At 44.6% G+C, this 27,267-nt stretch overlaps 1 protein-coding gene across 3 annotated transcripts in view; it reads right to left on the minus strand.

Moving 5' to 3' along the window:
* JHY (junctional cadherin complex regulator) overlaps window positions 1–27,267 on the minus strand; it is a 59,922-nt gene that overhangs the window by 26,416 nt on the left and 6,239 nt on the right. For 2 of the 3 annotated variants that reach the window (XM_049620729.1, XM_049620720.1), the window contains exon 3: window positions 16,577–17,093. In XM_049620729.1, the coding sequence (XP_049476686.1) occupies window positions 16,577–17,093 (517 nt within the window). Of the gene's footprint in view, window positions 1–8,146; window positions 9,159–16,576; window positions 17,094–27,267 lie in introns of those variants that run through there. The other variant, XM_049620737.1, reaches the window with a different exon arrangement.

The following is a 27,267-nucleotide window of genomic DNA, read 5'->3' on the forward strand; positions in this document are numbered from 1 at the left end:
GATTTCAGCTCAGGTCATGATCCCAGGGTCCTGGAATCGATCCCTGGGTCGGACTCCCTCCTGAGTGTGCAGCCTGCTTGGGATTCTCTCCCCTTCCCTCTCCCCCCTCTGCTCTTCTCTCCTGCTCATGTGTGTGCACATGTGCACGCACGCCCTCCCTCTCTCTCTCTCAAAATAAAATAAACACACGCCCGTCTGTGTCACTGTAGGTTTAAAGACCTTCTGTGGACTAAGGAGGGGAGAAGGCATAAGGTGGCTTGAGAATATTCCTTTTTTTCTGTAGGAGACTTGGTCCTCTTGACCATCCCATGGAGTAAAACACTAGCTCTCTTAATCCCTGTTTCGTGGATGGTGAACATACTGTCGCATCACTGAGCCACCCAGTTGCTATAAAATTTCTTCCTATGAGAGCAGAAATACATCTTCCTATAATTTCTAGCCTGCTTCCTTCTGAAATAATGGAGTAAGTCAAACAAAATGAGACTGTTTGGCTCGTTCAGACGATGGCCCCAAATAATAGAAGCCGACTGTGATGCTTTTGCTATAAACCTCCTCTTATTCACGGGTGCGGTGGCGAGATTTCTTTGCCATTCGTCCTGGGACAGGCTACTCAGTTTGGGTTCCTTTGGCCACCGTGCCTGATGGCTCGTCAATGTCGAGCTTGCCCTTTCGAAACTGCTATAACTTTTAAATTTAGGTTTTGCATCTTATACTTGTTTTATTAAATTGTCCCCGGTGGGCTGCGTAGCGTGACGAGGAGCGAGCCGTGTAATCCTGGAAGAAGCATGGGGTTTAGGGTCCGTTGTGTGCGTTCACGTGTTCCCATTCTCCTGCTGCTCTGTACTCCGCATACATGCAGAGTCAATACAGGGAAGAGCGGGAAATATTTGTTACATATTAATAAGTCAGCGACTGACAGTAAGGATAACCTCATTCCTCAGGGCGCCTGTACTTAGAGGTTGATCTGAAAATGGGGAAAAATGAAAACAAAACTTGTTGATGCTCGAACCATCCTGGTAAATACACGGAGCGACTTGTGCCGTTGGATCATGGAGATTTTTCTGATTACAAATGGGACTGATCAGATTTTGAAGGATTACCTACTCCTCGAAAGGAAAGCTTCCCAACACCATGAAACAGTGTAACTTGCACTGAGATAGTTAAGAAAGATGAATGCTGCCACCCAAGGTCAGGAACCACTGTGTCATGATGCCCATGTCTCCGTCCCTCTCATGGTACCGGTTCAAGAAACACAAGGGGATTATACAAGCATTAGGGTTTTACAGCTTTTGCTCCTCTTACTGTAAAGGTTTCCATCCCTTGTTGCCGTGATGTTAAAAGGAAACACCACTCATTTAAAAGTAAAATCATCTCTTTCCTGGAGGAGAAATGAAGGCCAACAGAGTTTAAAAAAAAAAAAAAAAGTTGGGGGGGGGGGGTTGGCGCCTGGGTGGCTCAGTCGGTTAAGCGTCCGACTTTGGCTCAGGTGGTGATCTCACAGTTCTTGAGTTCCAGCCCCTCGTGGGGCTCTGTGCTGACAGCTCAGAGCCCGGAACCTGCTTCCGATTCCGTGTCTCCCTCTCTCTCTCTGCCCCTCCCCAGCTCATGTTCTGTCTCTCCTTCAAAAACAAATAAACATGAAAAAAATTAAAAAGAGTCTAAATAGGCTGCCTAAGCAGTCAAGGAAATAATCCTTTTTCCAACCTCAAACGAGTGACGTCTTGAGCAAAAACGTTATCTGGAGCCTGGGAGAAAAAGTTGGGTTGATCTCCTAGAGCCTCCACTAGGATGTTTGATTCCCTGGACTTCTGGGAAGGGGACTTGGTTTCGTTAACTCAGTTTTTCACTGGTGATATCGATGGTTTGATGACCAGTAATGGGATCCCCTACACGGCCTCTGGTAAAGAATTTACAAATTAAAAACGCATTGCCCTACGCTGCCTTCCCCAGAGAATGTGGGCTGCGTGATATTTCCATCCACACGCTGTTTCGGTGGACTCCCGTGTCTGAATCACCCCAGCGAGAGACTCCGAGCACGTAAAGCATGCTTCTTTCTACGTTATCTCTTTGAAAGTGGAGTGGGACACAACCTCTGCCAGCTATTTTTTTTTTTTTTTGTGAACCATTCTATTAATACCAATCAAATCGAGAAAATGATCAAATGAAATTGCATTTTGAGCATCATAAGCTGCGTAATGTCTATTCTGTTAAATTGGGGCCTATAATTGCTTCTCTACTGAAAAGATACAACAAAGACAGCAATCATGGCATGTCATTATCCCAGACTAGAAAACCGGCCTTTGCTGGGAGGACTTCAAAGGCTTGTGGTTCTCCAATTGCATTTGGCTGCTATTGATGAAGCGCGGGCAATCCTGATTAGGTGTTTACACTGAGGTAAGGCGCAGAGCAGAGAGCCTGAGTGCCTGGGTCTAGAGCCATTAAAAAATTGTACATTATGTTCCTTGCTTTGAAGTGAGGGTTTGTAGGAAGGAAAGCAACTCAGATTGACTACAGCTGAGCTAGACTGGGCTGCGGCTTCTCTCTCAAAGAAACTGGGCAGGTTCTCAGAGAGAATCGGCACCGCACAAAAAAGTTGAGGCTTTAACCAAGAGCGATATGTGAATTAGCGTATCTGCACGACACATGCTGAATTGTGTTTGCAAAGCGTATTATTAGCCTTAAATCCTGCAATCGCTGGATGTTTGGCTCCTTTATTCCTTGATGTTGTGTTTTTTTTTTTAACTTTATGGGGAGCCCCACTATTAATTTGTTTCCTTGTTATTCCTTGAGGGTATTAACTAGCACGTGCCCAAATTAAAGCAGGTCAAGGAGTCTGATTTCTGAAATGTAGCGTTCGCCCGCCCTCACCCCAACACATCTGCTTTTGAAACCCTCCCTTCGGTGCATGATCGCCGGATTCAATGAGCATTTGTTAACTTGGCTGACGAGCGATCTGCTGTATTAATTCTGTCCTATTTCTCATACATTCTGCTCCGTGTCAGTCCCCACCCACTCACATGGGTGCTGCCACCTCTGTTCATACGTGGCCAGCAAAACAGGTGGAGGCGTGGCGGTCCAGAGAGCCTGCCGTGGTGGGGCTCCACCTCCGATACGTCGCACAGCTACTTGGATTGTCTGGGGACCTGTAGTAATTATTCAGCTGTTTAGAGACAATACACGTGAGATACTTTGGCTCCCGTGGGCCGCTTTCTCCGTGCCTGCCGATCATTTCCTAATGTATTTCACAAGTATGTGTTCAATAAGAATTTGAGGGCCTCGAGACCTCTGGATCTATTATTTTTTACATTCATTCTCCCTATAAGATACCGCAGCTTAAAAAACCCCTGAACTAATTATGCTAAGCCACCACTTTAAAAAACCCTTCAGTGGGGCGCCTGGGTGGCTCAGTGGGTTAAGCTACGACCTCAGCTCAGGTCATAATCTCATGGGTTATGAGTTTGAGCCCCATGTCAGGCTCTGCTCTGACAGTGTGGAGCCTGCTTGAGATATTCATATTCATTCTCTCTCTCTCTCTCTCTCTCTCTCTCTCTCTCAAAAAATAAACAAACTTAAAAAAACCTTCAGGGGCGCCTGGGTGGCTCAGTCGGTTAAATGTCCGACTTCGGCTCAGGTCATGATCTCACAGTTCACGGGTTCCGGTCCCGCTGGCTCTGTGCTGACAGCTCAGAGCCTGGAGACTGCTTTGGATTCTGTCTCCTTCTCTCTCTGCCCCTCCCCACTTGTGCTCTCTCCCTCAAAAATAAAGAAATGAAAAAAACAAACCTTCAGCACTTTTCCATTGTCCTTAATCTTTAAAGGTTTGTAAGGCCCTGCATCCTATACTTCTTGGTCTTTTCACACCGTATTTTCTCAGTTCTGTGGTTGGGCCACATGTACCATTATGTGTAGGTCCGCACATAGGCCATCCTTTGCTGAGAAACCCCTCTTCACCTGATTTATTCTGACCAATCCCATTCACTGTTCCTGTTCCAGCCTTGGCTGAAATATAACTTCCTCCAGGAAGCCCTCCTTGACTCCTCAGAGGTTACTTAACAATAGATGCACCTGAGCTTATGGCCTTGGCACTTTGTACTTCCCTTTTGTAACAAGTCTTACCTTGGTCATTAGGTTCGTTTCTCTCACCTCCTTCATGACCTCTTTAAAACCATAATTTCCCCCCAGCCCCAAATTCACCGTTTCTCTGCTCTAGTTCTCTCCCTTGCACTGATTTATCTATTCTGTCTATTGTCCGTCTCCTCCTACTAGAAAGTTAGCCCCACGGTGGTTGGAATTTTTTGGAATTTGGTTCAGTGATGTATTCTAAGTACCTAAGACAATGCCTGACCCACCATAAGCTGGTAATAAATATAGGCAAATGAACGATGCAATTAACTGTTTTCAAGAATACGAAAGAGATTTTGTGTTCGATTAACTAGCAGCCTGAGTTCTATATAACACAACTAAGAATATGGACGTGGGACCCCTGGATGACCACATCATTCAAATTGTTCCCTTACCAAAATCCTTCAATGATTCTACGTCGTGTAGAGGAAAAGATACTTCCTTAGCGCAGCATTCTAAATCTTGAGCATCTATTGGAATCACTTGGAGCGTTTATTAAAACATTGCTGGGGGCGGGGGAGGCGCCTGGGTGGCTCAGTGGGTTGAGTGTCTAATTCTTGGTTTCAGCTCAGGTCCTGATCTCAGGGTCGTGGGATGGAGCCCCGTGTCAGACTGTGCACTGAGCACAGAGCCTAAGATTTTCTCTCTCTCCCTCTCCCCCGCTTGTGTGTGCACTCTCTCCAAAATTAAAAAATAAAATAGATTCCTGGGCCTCGCCCCAGAGTTTCTGATTCAAGAAGTATAGGATGGGGCCCAAGAATTTGCACGTCTAATAAGTTCCCAGGCAATGCTGACGCTGATCCAGGGACCACATTCTGAGAGCCCCTGCATTACAGTGACCTACAAGGGCCTGCATGAAAGGCACCAGCCAGTTTCTCTGCCTAAATACCTACACTCCCATCCACGCAATCTAGTCCCACGCAACATGGAAGTATTCGTCGTCTCAATTTACTGGATTAAGTAATACCCTCTAGTCCTTCTTTAAGATATCCTGGGGCGCCTGGGTGGCTCAATCAGTTGAGCGTCCGACTTCCGCTTGGGTCATGATCTCATGGTCCGTGAGTTCGAGCCCCGCGTCGGGCTCTGTGCTGACAGCTCAGAGCCTGGAGCCCGCTTCCGATTCTGTGTCTCCCTCTCTCTCTGCCCCTCCCTTGCTCGCTCTCTCTTTCTCAAAAATAAACATTAGAAAAAACCAAAAAAGATATCCCAACTAATGCCCGCAGCCAGATGCCATGACTGGCCAGCTGCTCTCTAGGATGCCTTGGTATTTCTGTCTGCAGTAGTTGAACTGTATGTTTACCAGTTCTTTCTACATTTGTTTGCAAACCTGTTGATTTCTATTATACATGTTATTAAAATTATAAAATTCATGGGAAGGTCAGATTATTTGGAGAAATCTGTGTGTGAACAGAGAGTCGTTATTTTCATGAAAACTAAGCAAAATAATTTAGAATGACCCAGTAAAGCAAAAGGCAAAATGACAAGTAGGGCAGGGGGAAAGCTGTAAAAGATTATGGAAATGGTTATTAGCAAAATCAAAGATTATGTTCTTAGATCCTAGGCTTTTTAAGTTTTCCCTTTGCTTTTAAGAAATCCAAAGTATAAATCTTAGCTCTCAGACTGATTCAGGAAAGATGATGCAATACCCTGGCAGCATATGCATGACAGAAGAGGCCTTGGCCCCTCTGTTAAAGGCTGGTGAATTAATGTATGTTTATATACTTTACGTGAAAATCAACTATCTCAGATTATCATTTTTCATATCTGCTTTGACTGCTTTTTTCTTAGGTTTATTTATTTTGAGAGAGGCAGAGCAGGAGTGGGGAGGCGGAGGGGCAGAGAGAGAGAGAGAGAGAGAGAGAGAATCCCAACCAGGCTCTGCTAGGCCAGCCCAGAGCCCGATATGGGGCTTGAACTCACGAAACTGAGATGGTGAGCTGAGCTGAAATCCAGAGTAAGATGCTTGGGGCGCCTGGGTGGCTCCGTCGGTTAAGCATTCGACTTCAGCTCAGGTCATGATCTCACGGCTCGTGAGTTCGAGCCCCGTGTCAGGGTCTGTGCTGACGGCTCGGAGCCTGGAGCCTGCTTCGGATTCTGTGTCTCTCTCTCTGCCCCTCCCCTGCTCACACTCTCTCTCCCTCTCAAAAATAAACATTAAAAAAAAAAAAAAAGAGTGAGATGCTTAACCAACTGAACCACCCAGGCACCCAAGCCACTTTGATTGACTGACCAAATACCATTCCTGACCTGTATCCTAGAGGTTCCCACCGTACTCGGGGGCTTCTACGTAAACAGCATCCTCTCAGTGCTTTTCTAAAAAAATTTATTTTTAACATTTATTTATTTTTGAGAGACAGAGAGCACGAGTGGGGGTGGGGCAGAGAGAGAGGGAGACACAGAATCCTAAGCAGGCTCCAGGCTCTGAGGCAGGCTCCAGGCCGTCAGCACAGAGCCCGACGCGGGGCTCGAACTCACGAACCGGGAGATCATGACCTGAGCTGAAGTCGGCCGCTCAACCGACGGAGCCACCCAGGCGGCCCAGCATCCTCTCATTGCTTTTACACCATTGCACTTCACTCCCTAGGCCTCAATGCTTTTTCTGCCCACTGCCACCTGCTACCTTCTGCTGCTTTGTAAAGAATCTGTTTAACGACTGCCTCTTCTGTGAAGCCCTCTCTGACTTCCCCTGCCAGACTTGCGCACTTTTTCTTCTGTGTTCCTTCGGGGCCGTACGTGTCTCTACTACAGCAGCTGCTCCTTGGTACCCACTCTTTACTCTGTGGGCTTGCCACGGGGCCAGGAGGTCCTGAAGAGCAGATATACCGACAGCCGCAAAAGAACGGCTTCTTCCCGTTGCCACAGCTCCCGACCTTACCACAGAGCCACGCCGTATGGCCTGGGCAAGAGGGCCCGGAAGGGTTGGGCACACCGGGCGCCTCTGTGCAAGCTGTCCTGAGACACGATTACTCGTGTTACGATCACTTCTGGCTTTCGAAAGGGCATGCTTTCGTTACGTGGCAAGGCTCTCTTTTCGTGGATCCCTCCTCAGCCACATGGAGTTAATGGAGTGCCCCTCCATGGATCATACAACTGGTAGCCCAAGCCAGTGCTAAACGGCACGCGCGGAAAGACGCCTTAAGCAACACACTGGATGAAACCGTAAAGTTCAATTTAAATTATGCTGTCGTAAGTAAGTGCTCTTGTTGCGGTCGCACGGGGCAGAAGAAAAAAAAAAAGGCCAATCAGTGAACGCACAGAGTACTTACGCTGGAGAAGAAACGTTTTTACCAGCATAAAGAGGTGAGACTCGAACATGCCATCAGACTGGAAGAATTCTCTAGAACGGGATTCTACGTTTCTAGCCAGGTGTGTTCAGAAAAAGATGATCATCATTTAAAGGTAAAGCCTGATTTTCTAGACAGCCAAACGTCTTGCTAAGGCTGAAACTATGGAAAAGGCAAGCAATGTATCACTTAACTCTTAATCTTCTCTAGTGGGAGACTAAGTTCAAATTAAATGTCAATAATAATAGACATGTAGGGCGACATGCCCGTGCAAGGCTTTCACACATAGTATCTCATTCGGTCATCCCAATAACCCTGAACCTGTGGTACCAGGCCGAGGCCTTTGAGCTGCATCGCAAGAGGGGGGTACAGTTTTCCTAAGCAAACAAGATAGGGAAGGGTCGTCCATCAGTGTGGCCAGAAACACAGGGGAGATGCTGGGTTCGGGGAGCCGCGAGCTCCCAGAAGATGCAAGGGGGAGGATGACAAAAAATAAATAAAAAGACTGAAGCAGCAGGAAGGGGCTGGGTCTCGGAGAGGGTGTGCGAGTCTGAGAGTCTGAGTCTGACCTACAACATGGCAAGTGTGAAGTGTCCCTCCGCCTGCCCGCTTCGCGGACGGTCTTCTGGGGCTCCTGCCGTCGACCGGGCTGGCAGGGCATTTACATGCTATCCTTTTAGCTACACTTTCTTATCCCACCTGAAGCCCCGTCCCTTTCCTTTTGCGTCACTGTAACCTGAAAAAAGAAAACAATCTGTTTAGAAGCCGTGGCTTCGGAATGCCCAGTGTTGGTAACAGCTTCCCTCTGCTGAGTGTCTGCAGTGTGTCGGGGGCTTTGTATAACTTTTTTTCCAATAAGCCTCCAAGGCAGACGTTGACCCCACGTAATGGATGAAGAAGGTAAGGTTTAAAGAATCCCTTGCTCAGATGTCTAGGAAGTGCCACCACCTAGGACGTCGGGGGAGCCAGGATGTATAATCCATGATGGTCTGACTCCCAAACTAGTGCTTTGTGTTGGTTTTGTTTTTTTCTCCCATGACATCGTGTTGCCCCTATGGGAGAACGCTGCTCCCAAGGCGGGCACAGACCGAACGAAGCTGGTCCCCCAGAGCTCCCGACGTTTTCCCTTTCCCGTCTGTCCGCGCCTCAACTTGGACGACGTCTCCGAGCCCTTCCCAAGAACCCAACCATCCCAGTTAGGCTCCCCCTCGTCATTTTATTAAGTAGCTATTCAGCATCCTCTGAGGCTTTTATCGGCGTTTGAAATTATTTTGTTACACGTTTCTTGCCTCTGTCACGTGACTGGAAGGTAAGCTCCTTGAAGACTAGGCTCTGTGTGTCTTGTTTTCTGTTACATGCCGAGCACAGCACCGAGCACATTGTTGGTGCTCATTAAAGGCGTGTGGGCTGACTGACCTGCTGTCGCAGCAAGAGCCACAAACGTACGTTGACCTTCAAAATGGGTAGTGGATACTTACAGGGCTTTATATTGGCTTCAAGGCTATAGGGCGACTGAATAACGTTTCTGTATTTGCACTTGAAAAGCATCTGTACTTTCTAAGGAAGGCCAGGAGACGAATAGCGTGTCTAAAGCTGTTCCTGCTGTTTTCCAGGCATGCTAGATTTCACCTTTATCAGTCTTCAGAGTCATTCTGGAATCAAGACACAAAGGTAGCTCCTTTTTCAAGACCCGACTTTCTTTTCATGATAGATCATACATGGGCTCAAATCCTGGTGCGTTTCCGGCAAACGCTGAACAAACCATGAATAAAAAAGTTAAGCCTTGAACACTCACCAGCAAAGCTCCTGGCTGACTGTGATCCTTAGGTGCCCTCTAGTGTGTGTGCGTTTTTATGTCAGTTCCTTGCTTTCCACGGCATGTGATAAAGATCTTCTCGTGCATTTCAAGGTGATTTCCAGTGCATTTTAATGTACGATCCGCAGATGTGTGAAAAATGGCACACACAAAAAATTGCGGAGCAATCGAATTGAAAAGTCGGTGGTTCTGAGTCATTATTTAAAAGCAGAGAATGCATTTTAGGTCACCCCCAAGCACTCGGGGGTGTATAGTTACAAGGGTTATTACAAGATGTTGTGTATTGTGGATCCATAGGCATGGCTCAAAAGAGAGCAGCTATCAAAGGATATAAAGGGAAAAGCTGTGCTCTCACTCTGTCCCCCGTCCACCCTCTGCAATTAACGCCCGCCAGTCCTATCAGGGTTTTTTATGCGCTCCGAACAAAACGTGTATCTTTATTCTTCCTCACTTTTTTTACACTGTATGTGCCATTCTTCTACACCTTTACTTTCTCTGTTAATAAGCCCTGATAAGTTATCCATAAGAGGTCATGGAGAACATCCCCATTCTTTTTTTTTTTTTTTTTTTTAACAGTTACAATGTCCTCTACTTTATGGATGTACTATGATTTCAGTATTCCCCAAATAGTAGACATTTGGGTAGTTTCCAGTCTTTTGCTATTAGAAATAAGGCTGAATGAATAATCCTATACACGATTTATTTAAAAACTGCACATACATCACTAGGAAAAATGCCTAGGAGTGGAATGTATTGGGTCAAATAAAAATAATCATTGCGGGGTGCCCGGGGAGCTCAGTCGGGTAAGTGTCCAACTCTTTTTTTTTTAATGTTTGTTTATTTTTGACAGAAAGAGAGAGACAGAGCATGAGTGGGGGAGGGGCAGAGAGAGAGGGAGACACAGAATCCGAAGCAGGCTTCAGGCCCTGAGCTGTCAGCAGCACAGAGCCCGACGTGGGGCTCGAACTCACAGACCGCAAGGTCGTGACCTGAGTCGAAGTCAGAAGCTCAACCGACTGAGCCACCCAGGCGCCTCTCTCTCTCTCTTTTTTTAATGTTTATTTATTTGTTTTGAGACGGCGTGCAAAAGGGGGAGGGGCAGAGAGAGGAGAGAGAGAATCCCAAGCAGGCCCTGTGCTGTCATCACAGAGCCCAGTGCGGGGCTTGATCCCGCGAACCATAAGACCATGACCTGAGGCAAAATGAAGAGTCAGACACTTAACAGACTGAGCCACCCAGGTGCCCCAAGTGTCCAACTCTTGATCTCAGCTCACATCTTGCTCTCAGGGTCGTGAGTCCAAGCCCTGCATTGGGCTCCATGCCAGGCACAGAGCCTACTTAAAAAAAAAAAAATCATAATCATTGCTAACACTTGTGTAGTGTTTGCTATAAGCCAGGCATTGATCTAAGCACACTCCCTATATTAACCCATTGATTTAATCTTCTTAATAATTCTGGGAGGAAAGTACTATTATTTATTTTTTTAAGGATGAGGAAACTGAGGCACATAGAGGTTAAGCCACCTGCCCACCGGTCAGACAGCTAGCAGGTGTCAGTGCCAGCTGCCGTGGCTCAAAAGTCTATTAGCCATTATGCTTTACTTTTTCAAGGAGTAAATGTATTTGTATTTTAAATAGATATTAACAAAATGTCTTCCGTATCAATTATACTAATTTATTCTCTCACCAACTATTCTGTACTGTTTTGGCCTAAAGGCTGAGGCCTAATGACTGAGGTTGGGGATCTTTTCATGTTTCATAGATACAGGTATTAACTTTTCTGTGAATTATCTATTCCCGCCTTTGTGTATTTTTATATTGGGATTTTTTGGTCTTGATTTCTAGGAGCTCTTTATATATTGGAGATATTAGTGTTCCATCTATGATATGAATTAGAAGTATTTTTCTACTTTGTTCTTTATATTTTGACTTCCTTAGGCTTTTTCTCTGCAGAAGTTTTTGATATGTAGTCAAATTTCTCGGTCTTTTATAGATTTTGGACTGTGAACCATTTTGAGGTTATAGGAGAATTTTCTTGTTTTGTTTTTCCACCTAGTATTTTTACGGTTTAATTTTTTCAATTAAATATTAGACCCATTTGGAATTTAGCTTGTTGTATGATATGAGGTATGGATATGACTTCATTTTTGCCCAGATGGCTACCCATTTGTTTTATCAAACAAGCCATCATTTCCTCACTGACTTGAGATCCTGCTTCGTCGAATCGTAGTATCATATCCTATACTCCCGTATGCAATTTGGCGCTGTTTCTAGACTTTCTACCACTTTTTAATGTCTGTATATGCATTAAATGTTACCCTAGTATTTAATTATCGAGACTTTATAATACACTATGTGGTAGTAGTAGATTCTCTCAGGATTCTTTTTTTTTTTAACTTTTTTAAAATTTAATGTTTATTCATTTTGAGAGCGGGAGGGGCAGAGAGAGAGGGAGACGCAGAATCCGAAGCAGGCTCCAGGCTCTGAGCTGTCAGCAGAGAGCCCAACGTGGGGCTCGAACCGACGAACTGTGAGACCATGACCTGAGCTGAAGTCGGACGCTCAGCCCACTGAGCCACCCAGGCGCCCCTCTCGCATGATTCTTAATTTCCAGAGCTTTCTTTATTATTCCTGGTTTTAGATTTCATCTGAACTTAATCAGCTTTTTTTTGAGTTTTGTTTTTTAAAAAAAACTGTTGACTTTTTTTAAATGTAAATTTCTTAGATTTACTTTCTTTTTTTAAAAAAAATTTTAATGTTTATTTATTTACTTGAGAGAGACAGAGACAGAGTGTAAGCAGGGGAGGGGCAGAAAGAGAGGGAGACACAGAATGTGAAGCAGGCTCCAGGCTCTGAGCTGTCAGCACAGAGCCCGAAGCAGGGCTCGAACTCAAAAACTATGAGATCACGAGCTGAGCTGAAGTTGGATGCTTACCCAACTGAGCCACCCAGGTGCCCCTTAGATTTACTATCAAATCTTCCCAAATACAATACACTACTTAAGACCCTGTATTACTCAACTGGGCAGGGATGCTTGCAACAATAAAATGTATTAAGAAGCTGGTTTCCTTGGCTGTGTAATGGCAATTGACATTAAGTCATTCATTTGGCAATAGGTGTCATTTGTCCTTTCAGTATTTCTAGTTGTAAGACACTTGTCATCTTTTTCAAAGAAATTAGGAGGAGACAATAGATTTTCAAATACGAAAACCTTCCAGATAGATGCTGCTTAATCCAAAACAGTAACTTCCGCACCTGCCACCCCCAATACTTAACCTCCTGCTCCCAAATCCACAGAACAATCCTATCAGCCATTGAAAACATCAATGCTCTGTGGGTACTCACGTACCCAACTTTGACTTTGGGTCTCTGGAAACCCCTGTATGTGCTTTATGTGTGGTCCAGCAGCCTTGACATCACCTGGGAATTTGTTCGAAATGAACACTCTTAATTAAGTCTCGCCTCGGACCTACTGGATCAAAATCTGTATTTTAATAAGATCCTGAGGTGGCTCATTAGTGCCTTCGAAAAGTTTGAGGGGAAAAAAAGATCCATGGTTCTCAGTGGGCCTGATAGCAGAAGTGGCATCACTCAGAACCATGTAGAAAATTGAAATTCTTGGGTCCCACCCTATGCCTACTACATCAGAAACCCTAGGTTAGGTCCAGCTGTCTGTCTTAATAAACCCTCCAGTTGGCTCTGATGCACACTAACGTTTGGGAACCACTGTTGTTGTTGTTTTGGATGTTTGTTTATTTATTTTGCAAGAGAGTGGGGCAGAGAGAGAGAGGCGAGGAGAGAGAGAATCCCAAGCAGGCTCTGCCCTGTCAGCGCAGAGCCTGATGCGGGGCTCGATCTCACGAACCGGGAGATCATGACCTGAGCCAAAATCAAGATGTCAGATGCTTAACTAACTGAGCCACCCAGGTGCCCCTGAACCACTCCGTTCGATCAAGGATTCTCTCAATCTTGGCTAAATATTAGAATCACTTGGGGAGCTTTGAAAGAAAAATACCGGCTCTCAGGATCTTACCCCGAGATGTCAGTTGGTCTGGGGGAAGCCAAGAATCATTTTACAATTCGTTTCTCAGGTGAATCTAATACCCAGTGAGGCTTTCTAACCACTGCTCTGGAGATACTATTTCCCCCTCAAATAAACTTTATACTGAAGAGAATAAGTTTGGAGGTGATGGAAGAGATTCAGTTTTCATTTCCCATATATTTACTGAGACCTTGTAGTATGTTAGGCTCATTACCACGAAGATTAAAAATAACTACAAAGTGGGGCGCCTGGCTGGCTCAGTCGATTAAGCATCCGACTTCAGCGCAGGTCATGATCTCACAGTTCCTGGGTTCGAGCCCCACATCGGGCTGTGCACTGACAGTATGGAGCCTGCTTGAGATTCTCTCTCTGTCTCCCTCTCTCTCTCTCCCTGCTCCACCCCTGCTCACGCGCGCGCTCTCTCTCTCTCTCTCTCTCTCTCTCAAAATAAATAAATAAGCTAAAAAAAAGATAAGTCCAAAGCATAGTTCCTGCCCATAAGGGAACTTTTAATCTCTACTGGCAGAAAGACCTGCACATGTTTCATATATAGATAATGAAAGGAACACGTCATTCTATGCTATTGACTATAATTCAGTAAAACAAGTTACACGTATCATATCACTGTTAGGTCAAACTGATTTCTAGCCTGTTTATTTTTAAATTGCTACCTTTTTTTTTTTTTTTAAATGGAGTAAGATGAAGGAAATATATGTTGGGAAATGATGAAGAAACACTTTCGATTATAATTATAAATAAGCCCTTCAACATTTAAACCTGGACCAAGTGGCAGACAAGGTCAATGGCCACTTCAAAGACTAATTCATGAGCTTAAAGATTGAGCGGGCCAAAAATGCTTTGAAGCTACCTCACTGGCATAACACAGAATTATGCTGTGGAATCACTGACAGTCAATTCACCCCAATGTTGTTTGTAAATTAAGTTACAACTACTAAGAAAAATTACCAATTAAGAAATCAGCAGTTAGGGGCGCCTGGGTGGCTCAGTCGGTTGAGCGTCCGACTTCGGCTCAGGTCATGATCTCGCTGCTTGAGGGTTCGAGCCCCGTGTCGGACTCTGTGCCGACAGCTCAGAGCCTGGAGCCCGTTTCAGATTCTGTGTCTCCCTCTTTCTCTGACCCTCCTCTGTTCATTCTCTCTCTCTCTCTCTGTCTCAAAAATAAATGTTAAAAAAAAAAAAGAAATCTGCAATTAAAGAGTTTATAATAAAGCTATTTTCACTTTTATTAGTAGACATATAACTGTTTCCTTTGGCTTCATTATTTGCCTCTCCTAGATTGGCTTCTTTGGAGAACACATTTAAAAATAAATGAAAAATATTGTTCTTGTCTGGGGGAAATTACTGGCTAAGCATTTTTCACAGATACTGGACTGTTGAATTTATATTAAAAATTTTTTTAAAAATTGTTTAGTGTTTACTTATCTTTGAGAGAGAGAGAGAGAGAGAGAGAGTGCAAGTGGCAGAGGGGCAGAGAGGGAGACACAGAATCCGAAGCAGGCTCCAGGCTCTGAGCTGTCAGCACAGAGCCTGACGTGGGGCTCGAACTCATGACCTGAACCAAAGTCAGACGGTTAACCAACTGAGCCACCCAGGCACCCCTATTTATATTTTTAAATGGGCAACGAAGCAAACTTCACAATTCCACCTAAGTTTCATGAAAATTACGTTAATATCTAAAATTGGGTCAAAATTGAATTCCGCTAAGTGTTTTGATAATTCAGCTGAATATAGTACATCCATTCCTTTGCTTTATTATTAGTTACCAAGGCAAGGATGTGACCCTAATCCTTTAAGACTATAAAAGGATTTTCTGAATTAAGGGAAAATCTCAAATGTTCATCTACCTCATCTCTCTTGTTCTATCAAAAAAAAAAAAAGAAGGGAAAAGATAAGCTACAGGTTAGAACAGGTTAGAGCACTTTAAATAATACCAGTTTGAATCTGGAATGCGTTTAAGGGCATCCTCATTTAATAACCTTTCCTTCTTATTTGAAAATGATTCCACATTAGTCGGTAATGAATTTCAAGCTATTTCCCCAATAAGGAAGGTAGATATACTGATCCGGCCCTTCTTTTCTTTCTTAACAATTTTTAAAAATTTATTTTTGAGAGAGAGAGGAGGGAGAGGGCTCGCAAGCAGGGTAGGGGCAGAGAGAAGGAGACACAGAATCCGAAGCAGGCTCCAGGCTCTGTGTCAGCACAGAACCTGACGTGGGGCTCAAACCCACGAGCCGTGAGGTCATGACCTGAGCCGAAGACCAGCGCTTAACCGACTGAGCCACCCAGGCGCCCCAGACCTTCTTTTCTTACATCCACAGACACGTCCACCAGGAGGTGGGCTGATAGGATGGTTATGAGTGCCCACGAAATAGATTTTGAATCCATCGTCTGGGATAGAATTTATTTTAGAAATGATCAGATGAGAAAGGGGGGGGGGCATTTATTCCACTTTTATAGATGGAGAAACTAAAGTTTAATTATATCATCTGCACAGAATAAAGGGAGGTGTAGTGATTATCAATCATGGTTGGAAAGGTAATAAAATCACCTGGAGGATTAAAAACGATGACCAAACCACCACATGTTGTACCCCGCCCCTCTCCCACTACCACACAATATGTATCTAAAATCTAAGTTGAGAATAACTTGTGTATGTGAGTTGCTGTTTCTGATGTGAGTTTGTCACGTCACCTCCGTCGTATTGGGCATTTAAGAGGGTTGAAAACCAGGCAACCAGCACAGGGAACCATACGTTCAGTCCTCTATTTTATCTAATGGAATAGGCAGTTAAAAAAAAAAATCTGCATTTGGGGTGCCTGGATGGCTTAGTCGGTTAAGCGTCCAGCTTCAGCTCAGGTCATGATCTCACAGCTCGTGAGTTCAAGCCCCGCGTCAGGCTCTGTGCTGACAGCTCAGGGCCTGGAGCCTGCTTGGGATTCTGTGTTTCCCTCTCTCTCTCTCTCTCTCTGCCCCTCCCCTGCTCGCACTCTGTCTCTGTATCTCTCTCTCAAAAATAAACATTAAAAAAAATTTCTTTTTAAATTCTATTTCCTTGAATGGAGATATTTTGGATATAACTGAATTATAGCATTGTAAGCCATTGATGGCTTTGATTTTGCTCTTAAGGATTAGTGGACTAACTCCCCTGATGCCTCAAAGAAGAGCAAGGACATTTGTCTTAGCCATGTGGTTACAATGACATCACCATCTCAAAGGAAGTGGTCTCCAGCCATTTCAAACAAGGGCAAATCCCAGTCTAGGGCTGGGAAGAGAGAAAGGAGCACTTACATACCTGTTCTGAGAGAATGTCCCCCCTTTTTTTATTGTGAAGCTGAAGATACGAGTCCGTTTTAGGAGTAGGTAATCCCAGAGTCAGCTTGTTTTTTTCCACAAAATATTGTTTGGACTTCCTTCGCCGCCGGCCACGTGATCCTGGCAGAAAAACCTCATTATGTGAACTTGAACTCTTCAAGCACGGAGAGAGCTTGCTGGACTTCTCCAGATCACGGTCGCTCAGCTCCGAAGATGGCTGGCTGTGATGGGTGCCGCGCTCATAGTTCGGGCTTAAAAATTCACTGCCAAGTAAGGAGGCAACGCTCTGTGGGCTCCTCTTCTGTTCCGCCTTTCCCCCAGGGAGTTCCATGGACGTCTCCTTGGAGGGGTACAGTGGACCTGAAGTCAGATTTTCAGTCGAGCTGTCTACAGACTCTGGCAGTGCTTCCACAGTCAAGAACTTCCTCTCCTCTTTCTTACTCTTCCAGTTTGGGTCGTATCGCAGGTCTGAATATTTATCCTCTACCGGCTGTTGGCTGCCCAAAGCAGAAGGAAAATGTCAAGTCTTTCATCAAAATGAACTTACTCATTATATTTAGTTGATTATCCTACTTAAATCTTTCTCCTATAATTTTCCTCTTTACTATCTTTTTTGTTTTTAATGTTTATTTATTTACTTTGAGAGAGGCGGGGAGAGGGTGTGCACATGTGGGAGGGATAGGGAGAGGGAGGGAGAGAGAGAATCCCAAGCTGGTTCTGCACTGTCTGTGCAGAGCCCAGTGTAGGGCTCGTTCTCACAAACCATGAGATCTTGACCTGAGCTGTAATCAAGAGTCAGATGCTTAACCTACTGAGCCATTCTTTTGCTATCTATACATTCAAGACCTATCTGAGGCTCAGATTAGGTTTACACGCTGTACCTAAGGACGAAAAGGTCTTAATTACCCCAGTTCATTAAATTACAGAATAAAAGTGGGGGATAGTTAATTTATAAATGCCGGAAAAACAGCTGAAAAATAAATGTCAGTGACTCACTGGTTTAAGGGAGGCTATTATGCACACCTTAAGTGCTTCGGCTAATGAAGATAAAATTGATTTCACGTTTTGGCTGGTGACATACACATTTGACTGCTTATCTAGGAAGAAAATGTTGTAGCTGCCTGGATGCTATTTTCCTCGGTCTGCGCCTTTTGTGAGGGAAAGCAAGATTCGTCTCAACTGAATACCCGCGTAGGTTCATCCTCCTGTAAGGCGATTTTACTTTTCACTTTGTCTTTGTAGGTTTTATCAGATGTGCTACAGAAAGATCCCCAAATGTCGAGAATCCGAACTCATCCTCAGTTCATATTCTTTTCGTTGGTCGGATCGATGCACACAGAGCAGCAGACAGGTCAGCATGTGCTTTAAGCTGTAGGACAGCCCTGTTTCAGCCAAAGGTTAAACGTAGGGTCCTGACTTAGGGACACGGGCCAGTCCATAATCCGTGCATATGACCCCAAATAAAGTCTTCCCTTTTCCTCCTGACAGTCTCAATTTGTAAAGCACCTCCCGGTCTTAACCAAAAAAGAAAAAAAAATGCTGGTAATATGGCATATTTAATGGCCCCTTTGATCTTCAAAAGCTAAATGGGGGAGATTTTCCTTCCTTGAGTACGGTACTCGCAATCCTCTAATCAAAAAGAAAATGTAAATCACCTAGGCTTTTTATGCTACTTGATATTCCCGTTTACAGAGGACGTAATTCTATGCTGGGTAAACAGACTAATGGTGCCCCTACGGCTAATTTACTTCTCTTAACGTGGACCTAGATTTCTTTTGCTTCGATGTAAGGCAAAAATTAGGGCAACACCACAAAACTCCCATGCCTTGCTAAACCGTCATTTTGAATTTGGGGTTCACGTATTAAGACGGAGAACTTCTTGGAGTTGGTTGCTTTTCTTTCTCCGCCCAGGGAAGCGAAATGATAAGCTCTTCCAGCAAAATGCCTGAAGGGAGATTGCGCCCACGTGTCGGGAAGCCGGACACCCGGTTGTGCAGCTTAGCCAACCCCCTAGGCAGCACAGGGTTACGTGCCTCTGGGGCTTTGAGGGGGACCTTTCTCCTGGGTGATGTTTTGTCACGTTGAACGCACTGTGTTTTGGCCTTGCCTTTTGCCTGGTTCCGTGGGTCTCTTTGGGCAGGTAGCGGGGACACGGAGTGGTGCAGCAGGGCACAGTCTGGACTTGGGACTGGACAGGTCTGGGTCTGTCCTTACCTATCTGTGCATCGAATGCTGTCATCTCTGAGCCAGTCTCTCTGGTCTGTAAGTAGGGAAAAATTATATTTTGTTTACTTGTTGGGCTTGCATAAGCATCAAAATGAGGCAGTTATGTCATAATTAAGGGTTTGTATTTGCTTATTTTCACTGTGGTAACTTTGCCTCTTGACCTAGTTAAGGTTCTGGGCAACAGGGACTTAAGTGTCACCCTTCCTTCCCTAACCTCTGCCCTTAGTACTCCACCCTGAGCTATGGACAGAGCAGTTAATGGGTGTTTCTTAAATAACTGGGTCTCAAAAATACTCGAGTCAACACAAATGTGGCATCGGATGTTAATTTTTAAAAACCCAACAGTGTAGGAAATTAGACTCGAAACATGCAGAAAAGCTTCTTGCCTGGAACCAAATTAGTGAAAGCTTTCAAGGCTTGGTTTGTAATGAGTTAAACATAGGGTTCATCGGCGGTGGTTTAGGGAAGAAGAGAGGAAGGGGTACCTTGATTCTATCTTCAATATAATCATATAATCTTCAGTAAAGCCATGAATTTTTTTTTTTACATGAAGAAGGGTGCCGTTTCCCCGTATCCAGTACATATTGAAAGGAAAACATAACGTTTAACTCTCCTTGTTCATTCATTTGCTCTGTTTCACAGAATTTAACTTCCCTCACTCGTTTGCTCACTCAGTGACTCTACAGGTATTTACTGAGCACTTACTGAGCTCGGGGATACAGCGATGGCCTCCCTGCCTTGTGGGGAATACAGACCAGGAAACAGGCAGTTTACAGTGGCAGTGATGAGGGTCCTGATGACGACAGATTCTGTATGGATGCAGCGGAGGGCGGGAGTAGGGCAGGTTGAGGAGAGCTCAGGGCGAAGCAGAGGGGAGGTCTTTGAAAGGCTTTGTGAACCCTGCGAAGGAACCTGGCCTGTATGTACCTCAGTGAACTCGAGAGTCTGGCTTTCATTGAGTAAAAATAACTTAATTTAGAGAACAGAGGTGTTAGACACGAATACTTTTGAACAGTCCAGGCGATGAGTTTTGGTAAGGGATTGTCTCTAGAGGTGTGCGTATGTATTTGGTGTTTCGAACAGATAGAGTCCCCTTCTTTGCTCTCCGTTAAGAGTGACGCATCACATCGGGGCGCCTGGGTGGCTCAGTCGGTTAAGCGGCCGACTTCGGCTCAGGTCATGATCTCGCGGTCTGTGAGTTCGAGCCCCGCGTCGGGCTCTGCGCGGACAGCTCAGAGCCTGGAGCCTGTTTCGGATTCTGTGTCTCCCTCTCTCTGACCCTCCCCCATTCATGCTTTCTCTCTCTCTGTCTCAAAAATAAATAAGCGTTAAAAAAAAAAAAATTAGAGTGACGCATCACTTTGCGGATCTGCTCGGCTGCTCGGTCGGGGTGGGATGTGACGGGCTGGCTTTGGGAAGGCAGCATACTTATTGCGTGCCAGGGAGGGGGAGCGCTCACGGCGAATCTCCAGTTTCTTCCTTAGAACAACCCTGTGAGGGCAGTACTCTCATGCTCCCCATTTAATAGATGAAGAAGCTGAAGCCCAGAGAGCTTGTGTAACTTTGCCAAGGTCACAGAGCGAACACGTGGTGGAGCCCGGGGCAGAGACGGCGGCAGCCTGCCCTGGCTCCTGTCCGCGGGGTCGGTGGCCTGTGTTGTGCAGCTATCCCCGCGGGCGGTCACGGAGCGAGGCCTGCCGCATGTGAGTTAGGGAGTGAGTCACATACGCGCCGAGCGGCTCCCCGCGTGTGTAGGCATTGGAGCGTGGTGAGCAAACAGAAGCAGGCCGGTGGATCTTACCTGCTGTAAAGGAAACAGGCTTTCTGTGCCAGCTCTCACAATCGAGGCAGAAGTTAGATGTGTACAGAAGCATGCAGCATATTATGGGTATTTAAAATGGGGCTGCACAACCTTGCTTATCACTGAAAACGTGGTAACCTCTTCTTTCCAGAGTCAGTTGCTAGACGATCACCTCAAAGTCCGTTTCAGTTCTATCCTTCTATGACCCTGTGATAAACTCGCAGAAGAAGCGATACGCTGAGGGGTGCTTATTATTATCAAAAAAAAAAAAAAAGGTAGTCTTCGAGGATTGAAGGATATGGTTTCCCTGGTTTTATCTCTGCAGTAAGACGAGCGCTCAGAGCGGTCGTCGTATTTAACCAGCATCCGCCGGGAATGGCATTATGCCCGCAGTCGCGACCGTAGACCTTCCTCAGTCATACATCATCTCCGTGGTGCTTTTCCTGCCTGGATAATGACAGGGAGTACTTTGGTTCTGAGAAATGGTGTAGCAGAGCGTCTAAGGACAGGCGGCCCAAATCAGACTGCCCATATTCACAATTCCTGGTGCCGCCAGTAACCGTGTGAGCGTGGGCCAATTATTTACCTTCTCTGCGCTTCCTCGTCAGTAACGTGCGGATAAGAACAGTACCCATCTCACAGCGCCGTTGAGGGGATTAAGTGAATTAATACGTACGAATGCTTGCCCATAGGCTATGTCAGTGAGCTCTGTCACCGTTCTTTGCTTGCTGAGTGTCACAGTCACCGTGACATAACAGTGTTGTGTATCGTGCTTCCTGCTGATAGATCTCAAGGGATTCTTCTCTCCCTGGGGCTTATGTTATTTCCAGAACATAAGGCTGTCTTGTGATGCACTAAGTGGCACCTGAGTGGCCTTGAAGGATTAACACTTATCTTTAAAAATCCAATTTTTTTTTTTTTTTTTTAACCACGATGTAGGCACCGTGGACAATCTTTTTGAGCTATAGTTTAGGAGATGGGATTAAGAAATTTCAGCCACGTGGTGAAGTATTTTAAGAACCTGCTGAAAGATGAGGGGAAAGATAAAACGGGGAGAATTAAATTACTTTAGATCTACAGAAATAACTGTACTTTCGGGCCTCAGCAAACTAGATCACACGCCGCAGAGAGACTGGTGTTTATAAGTGGAACCTAGAAAACGCAACGGGCTTGGAAACAAATCAGAAAGAATTAATGGCTTTGGCTGAGAAAACTGGTTTTGAGCCAATCGTGTGGAGAGAAAACTCTAATGATGTTTGCATGGCAGATTTAAATCTGAAACCGTGGCTCTTCTAAGAGCTTTAATTACGCTGTGCCACTTACGCCGGCCACGACTGTCTCAAAGTCTCCCCTCGGTCCGCCGTCTAGATGGAAACTCTACGTTGAAACAAATGAAAGGTTACGTTTCGCAAAATCACGGGCACGGGAAGCTGTAGTATTTCACAGAAACAAATCTAATGGCCGAAACAGAACATGATACTGAAGGATCCCCATTGTACCGGGCTTGTGTGCAAAGACGCTCAATTATGTTTCGTGGTCCAGGTCAACACGCGGGAACAAAATGAGCGTGAAGTGCTCCTTCATCGGTAATCATCTGCACACAAAACATGCACTTCTTTTCCTCCGCGTTCGCTAGAAAGGTTACACAGACAATGCGGACACAACTCTTTTGTTACTGTTCAGACAACAGATGCAAGGTCTCCTCTTCAGATGCCTAGGTAAGACACGGACGCAGAGAGGCAGGGGAGGGTGGTCTCCTATGCATGCACCATGATATTTGCTGGCTTTCATGGACCGTATTCGAGGACTTACCGTACTCCAAACAAAATAAAATCAAATCTCCATTTAATGAAGAGCCTCACATGTAGCATAGCACTCGATCAAAAAAAACCTACTAAAATTAGAGCATGTTTCTAGCACAATTAACATCCTTGGCACTCATAATAAAATATTCAATAACTGGCCATTTTGCCTGTTGAGGAGGTGAATGAAAGCACTGCTATTAATCATTTAGCAGTTATTTATTTGCCACTTTATTTTAAGTAGGCAGTTAAATTGAAACTGCACATGTTATTATTGATTTAGGTTTAATTTAATCCTTTCAAACAGACCAATTATTCCCAATTTATATGCCATTAAATCTTTTATGCATATGAACAGCAAATTCAATTTTTGTTTAAGTGTAAAGTTTTTAATGCTTCTTTAAGGAACTAGAAAACTGGCAATCACTGCCAAGGATTTCTGAATTCTAGGCTCATGTTAATCTTTTAATCAATGGCTTTTAAGTAAATCAAATGAAATAAATCCAAAGGATTAAAAAATCACTTCTGCAAGTATGAAATAAAATGGTGCCACAAACAATACGGATGTACTTCGGGTAGGTTGTTTACAGTTCGGGAAATTTCATTTAATGTAGGCATTCTGCTAAAAAAAAAAAAAATTAAACGTTTTAATGGAAGAATGTTGCTTTAATGAACTGAAGGCCAAACACTATCTATGGAAACACACCGAAGAGAAGGGATTGGATGGTACCGAATGGATTTTATTTACAGCAATTCTATAATTTGGGTAATTCCGACTACAGTCCCTTCTTTGTCGACCACAGATTTATGGCGGCAAAAGAACCAGATATTTGCCCCACGTTCAGCCTTGATTCAAGGGCAATCTGCGACTTAAAGGAAAATAAATGCTGTAAAGAGTGTGTGTTTGTAATCGCAGTGTAAAATCCTAGTACCTCACTTCTATCACTTACGTGAAACAAAGCCAACCTACAGCTTCACAAGGAAAATGTTGCATGTGCAGTATTTAGAAACATAATTCCTCGCAGTCAGTGAGGGTTACAGTGCTCACTAGGAATTTTCCGCACAGGCCTTGGATGTTCTTTTTGATCTGCAGAAACGCTGCCTTCTTAGAAGCAGAGCCTTGGATTTATAAAATGTCTAGGTGCTTACACTTTCTTTAGATAGAATTTCCTGTCTTTGAGATGCCAGATATTGACAGCATTGTACCTGCAAGGTAGCCGTGATGTCATGAGAAAAGCAGTGGAAGGGACAGGTCTTGAAACATGGGTCCCAAGTCCAGATTTTGCCACTGACCAGCTGGGTGCACTTGGGTGAATCTCTTCACCGCCCTCGGCCCTCGGTTCCTCCTTTGGACGATAAGGAAAATAGGCTGGGCTTTAAGAGCCCCGCAGCTCTAAGAATCCAGTTTTATTCATTGGATTGCATCCATTGTGCTAAACTCACCAATGTACATAAGAGGTGGAGGGGTGGCTGGGTGGCTTAGTTGAGTAAGCGTCCAACTTTGGCTCAGGTCATGATCTCACGGTTTGCATGACCTCATGGTTCATGAGTTCAAGGCCCGCATTGGGCTTTCTGCTGTCAGCGAGGAACCCTCTCTCTGCCCCTTCCTCCCTCCCTCCCTCTCTCTCAAAAATAAACATTAAAAAAAAAAAAACGAATTGGAAAAAGCATTCATTTTAAATTCAATATATTCAAAATGTATAGTAATGAAAGCTTTCTATATTTTCACACTTGCCAGGGAGTAGAAATAAAATGAATACAATAAAGGCCATGGATTAAGCCATTCCTTTAGTAACTTGGTTATAATCTGCTTAATCATCTTGATAAACTCACAGGATTGTAGGTGATGTGAATTTAAATTCTGCTTTGTGAGGTTCGGAACTCGCTATTTACTAATTTAACGCAGTAAGCATCCCAATTTTGAAATAAGCCAGAAAGGAACTGGTGGTGGTCTCCGAGGGCATTAAACCCCAGGGCACTGCGGCGTTAGCATTTCTGGCGGGGACTCTGCCTTTAATGAACACAATCTATGCCCACGCACATACTTTACTTTTGTCTCTGACGGCTCATCCGTCGTGATGGCACCCTGCCTTCCCGGAGGAGGGCACCGAGGTTTAACTACAGCAGAGTTTCTGAACAAACGGATGAAAAGAAAACAAATGACTAATACCTACGGCTAAAAGTCACTTCTCTGATACAGCCACTCCCACGTGATCGGAAACAAACAACAAAAATGCTGGTAGCTGTTCCCCCAAATACTGTGTGGAGTAAGGAAGGCAGCGTAATATATTTCAAGTGGTTGGCCATCCGATGTCCTTAAATTGAAAATCTATCCAATAAAGTCAATAAAAATAAACACGGGTGAATGTTTCTAGAGACCAACAGGGATGAGTGTGGGCTCCTGGAATCTCTCACAATGTTCTTAGTAACACTAGCATGTTAAACGTGCCCTCGGGTGTCATCCTTACTCTACTAATGGGGGGGGGGGGGAATCTCTCCCCCCCCTGTGAAAGAAAGTCTGCCCTCAGCTTAATATTTCCAGTGTGTTCTCCAAAACAGCCTGAGAAATTTGAGGGGAAATGAAATGCTGAGTTTTGCTCCTTTTTTTTTTTAACATTTATTTTTTGAGAGACAGAGCATGAGCAGGGGAGGGGCAGAGAGAGAGGGAGACACAGAATGCAAAGCAGGCTCCAGGCTCTGAGCTGTCAGCACAGAGCCCGATGTGGGGCTCGAGCCCACAAGCCATGAGATCATGACCCGAGCCCAAGTCGGATGCTTAACTGACTGAGCCACCCAGGCGCCCCGCTGAGTTTTGCTTTTTACCAAGTCTCTTTTGGTTCTTCAGTACTGCTCTAAGCCCTCCACCTGATTCTTGTATTAGCAATCAGAAATACCTATGAAAGCATTTGAGGGGAAGATCCTATACCACCACGGCACGATAAAAATGCAGATTATTACTGAATCCATTTCTTACTTTTAGACAGTTTTGAGTATTACAGGGTAAGAATTCCTCATTGTGGGGGGGGGGGGCATCTGGGTGGCTCAGTTGGTTAAGCGTGTGACTCCGGCTCAGGTCATGATCTCCTGGCACGTGAGTTCGAACCCCACCTCGGGCTCTGTGCTGACAGCTCGGAGCCTGGAACCTGCTTCAGACTCTGTGTCTTTCTCTCTCTAACACTTCCCTACCTGTACTCCGTCTCCCTGTCTCTCTCTCTCTCTCATAAATAAGCATTAAAATAAATTAAAAAAAAAAAAAAGAATTCCTCATTGTGCCTGTCTCCTGCCCGGTGATTTCTGGTATGAGGTGGTTTATTAGAATATGGGATCTTTGGTGAAGGCTTTCATTCCCAGGTGATGCAGAAGACACCTACAGGCCTTGATGAATGAAAACATTTCTGTTTCCCGGGACAGATGCTGCGGGATATAGGCTCCAATGACCCTGCCGCCCCGAGCAAAGTGCGATCAATGTTTGTGCATTGCAAAGGCACAGTATCCTTGAAAACAATGTGTGTTACTTTCCTAAAATTTATAACCTTACATACATATTTACTCTGGCCTCCATTTAGTCCATATCGAGATTGTTATAGCTTTAATTTTTGCTATCAGCCCTGATCACCTAACTAGGTAACTGATAATTAGAAGATCAGGCTTTGGTTAGGAGAGCTTTCATTCAGTTCAATTTCTGGCTCTGCCACTTAGAAACGACATACACCTACACGACTCTCAAAGCCTTGGTTCCTTATCTGCAAAATGGGGATAATAGTGCCTAAGAGGCTCTCGTAAGGATAAATGAGATAGTATATATAAAGCAAATAGTTCTACAAATGGTAGCTAATTACATTTAAGTATTCTTATTAAACACATATACTGGGTATGGTACCGCTGCCCCCTGACTTTTTTTTTTTTTTTTCCAACATATAAGGTTTCAGAGGCCCCAGGACTGAAGAGGCTATTTCTAATGCTCTAGGAATTACATTGATCTCTTTCTTTGCCATTGCCGAGTTTCCTATGGCTAGTTGTGGAGTGGGGTTTAAGGATTATCACGTGGAGATCCTCTCTCCACTCTCGATTCATTCACTGTAGTCAATACCGCTCCAATTTCCATTAAGTAAAAGGTTTTCTCTAATCCATATACATTGAACTATGGCTTGACTTTGGTGAGGTACAGGAGAGTAATTGCTTTGAGGAGGTTCTGGGAACATCAAAACAGAAGAGTGGGGCTCAAGCGATTTGTCAGGCAGCTTTTAAAATTGTTGCCTGTAACAGCAAGAGGAAAGAGATTTTTCATGGTTTTAAGGCAAGGCTTTGACTAATTGTTTTTGAACTACAGTTCCCAGAATACCATCTACCTCGCAAAAATGAAAGCCTGCTTGAATTTCATAGGAGAGCCTGGGATCGATTTGTCTGTTTCACGGCTAGCAAACTACCTAGGGCCAAGCAACAACTGCACATAGGAAAGGTTTCTAGGACTAAAGTGAAAAAGGCCAGTAACTAACCTGAATAATATTTTTGAGGCATTATTTGGCTAAATGCTTCAGTTCTGTTTTCCTTTGTAGTGGAGAACTGGTCCTCCTAATGTTCAGTGCACGAAGCACTACACCGCCAAACAATTACTAGGGCTAAAAGCCATTCTAACCCCGGGGATGACAGTCTGTCATTAAAGATTTTGAAATAAAATCAGTCTACAAAAAACAGCAATCTTTATGGATCTCTGAATCAGAAGACGAGGGCCATGACCATAATTTTGATTTCTATAAGTAGTAGTCTTTATTTTGAAATATATTGAGTGGCATTTACATTGGCCTGGGGTAAAGAGCAAGGGAGAAAAGTCTGCTTCCTGAG

The sequence above is a fragment of the Panthera uncia genome, chromosome D1 (genome assembly GCF_023721935.1).
Source record: "Panthera uncia isolate 11264 chromosome D1, Puncia_PCG_1.0, whole genome shotgun sequence".
In the NCBI taxonomy this organism is placed as follows: Eukaryota; Metazoa; Chordata; class Mammalia; order Carnivora; family Felidae; genus Panthera; species Panthera uncia.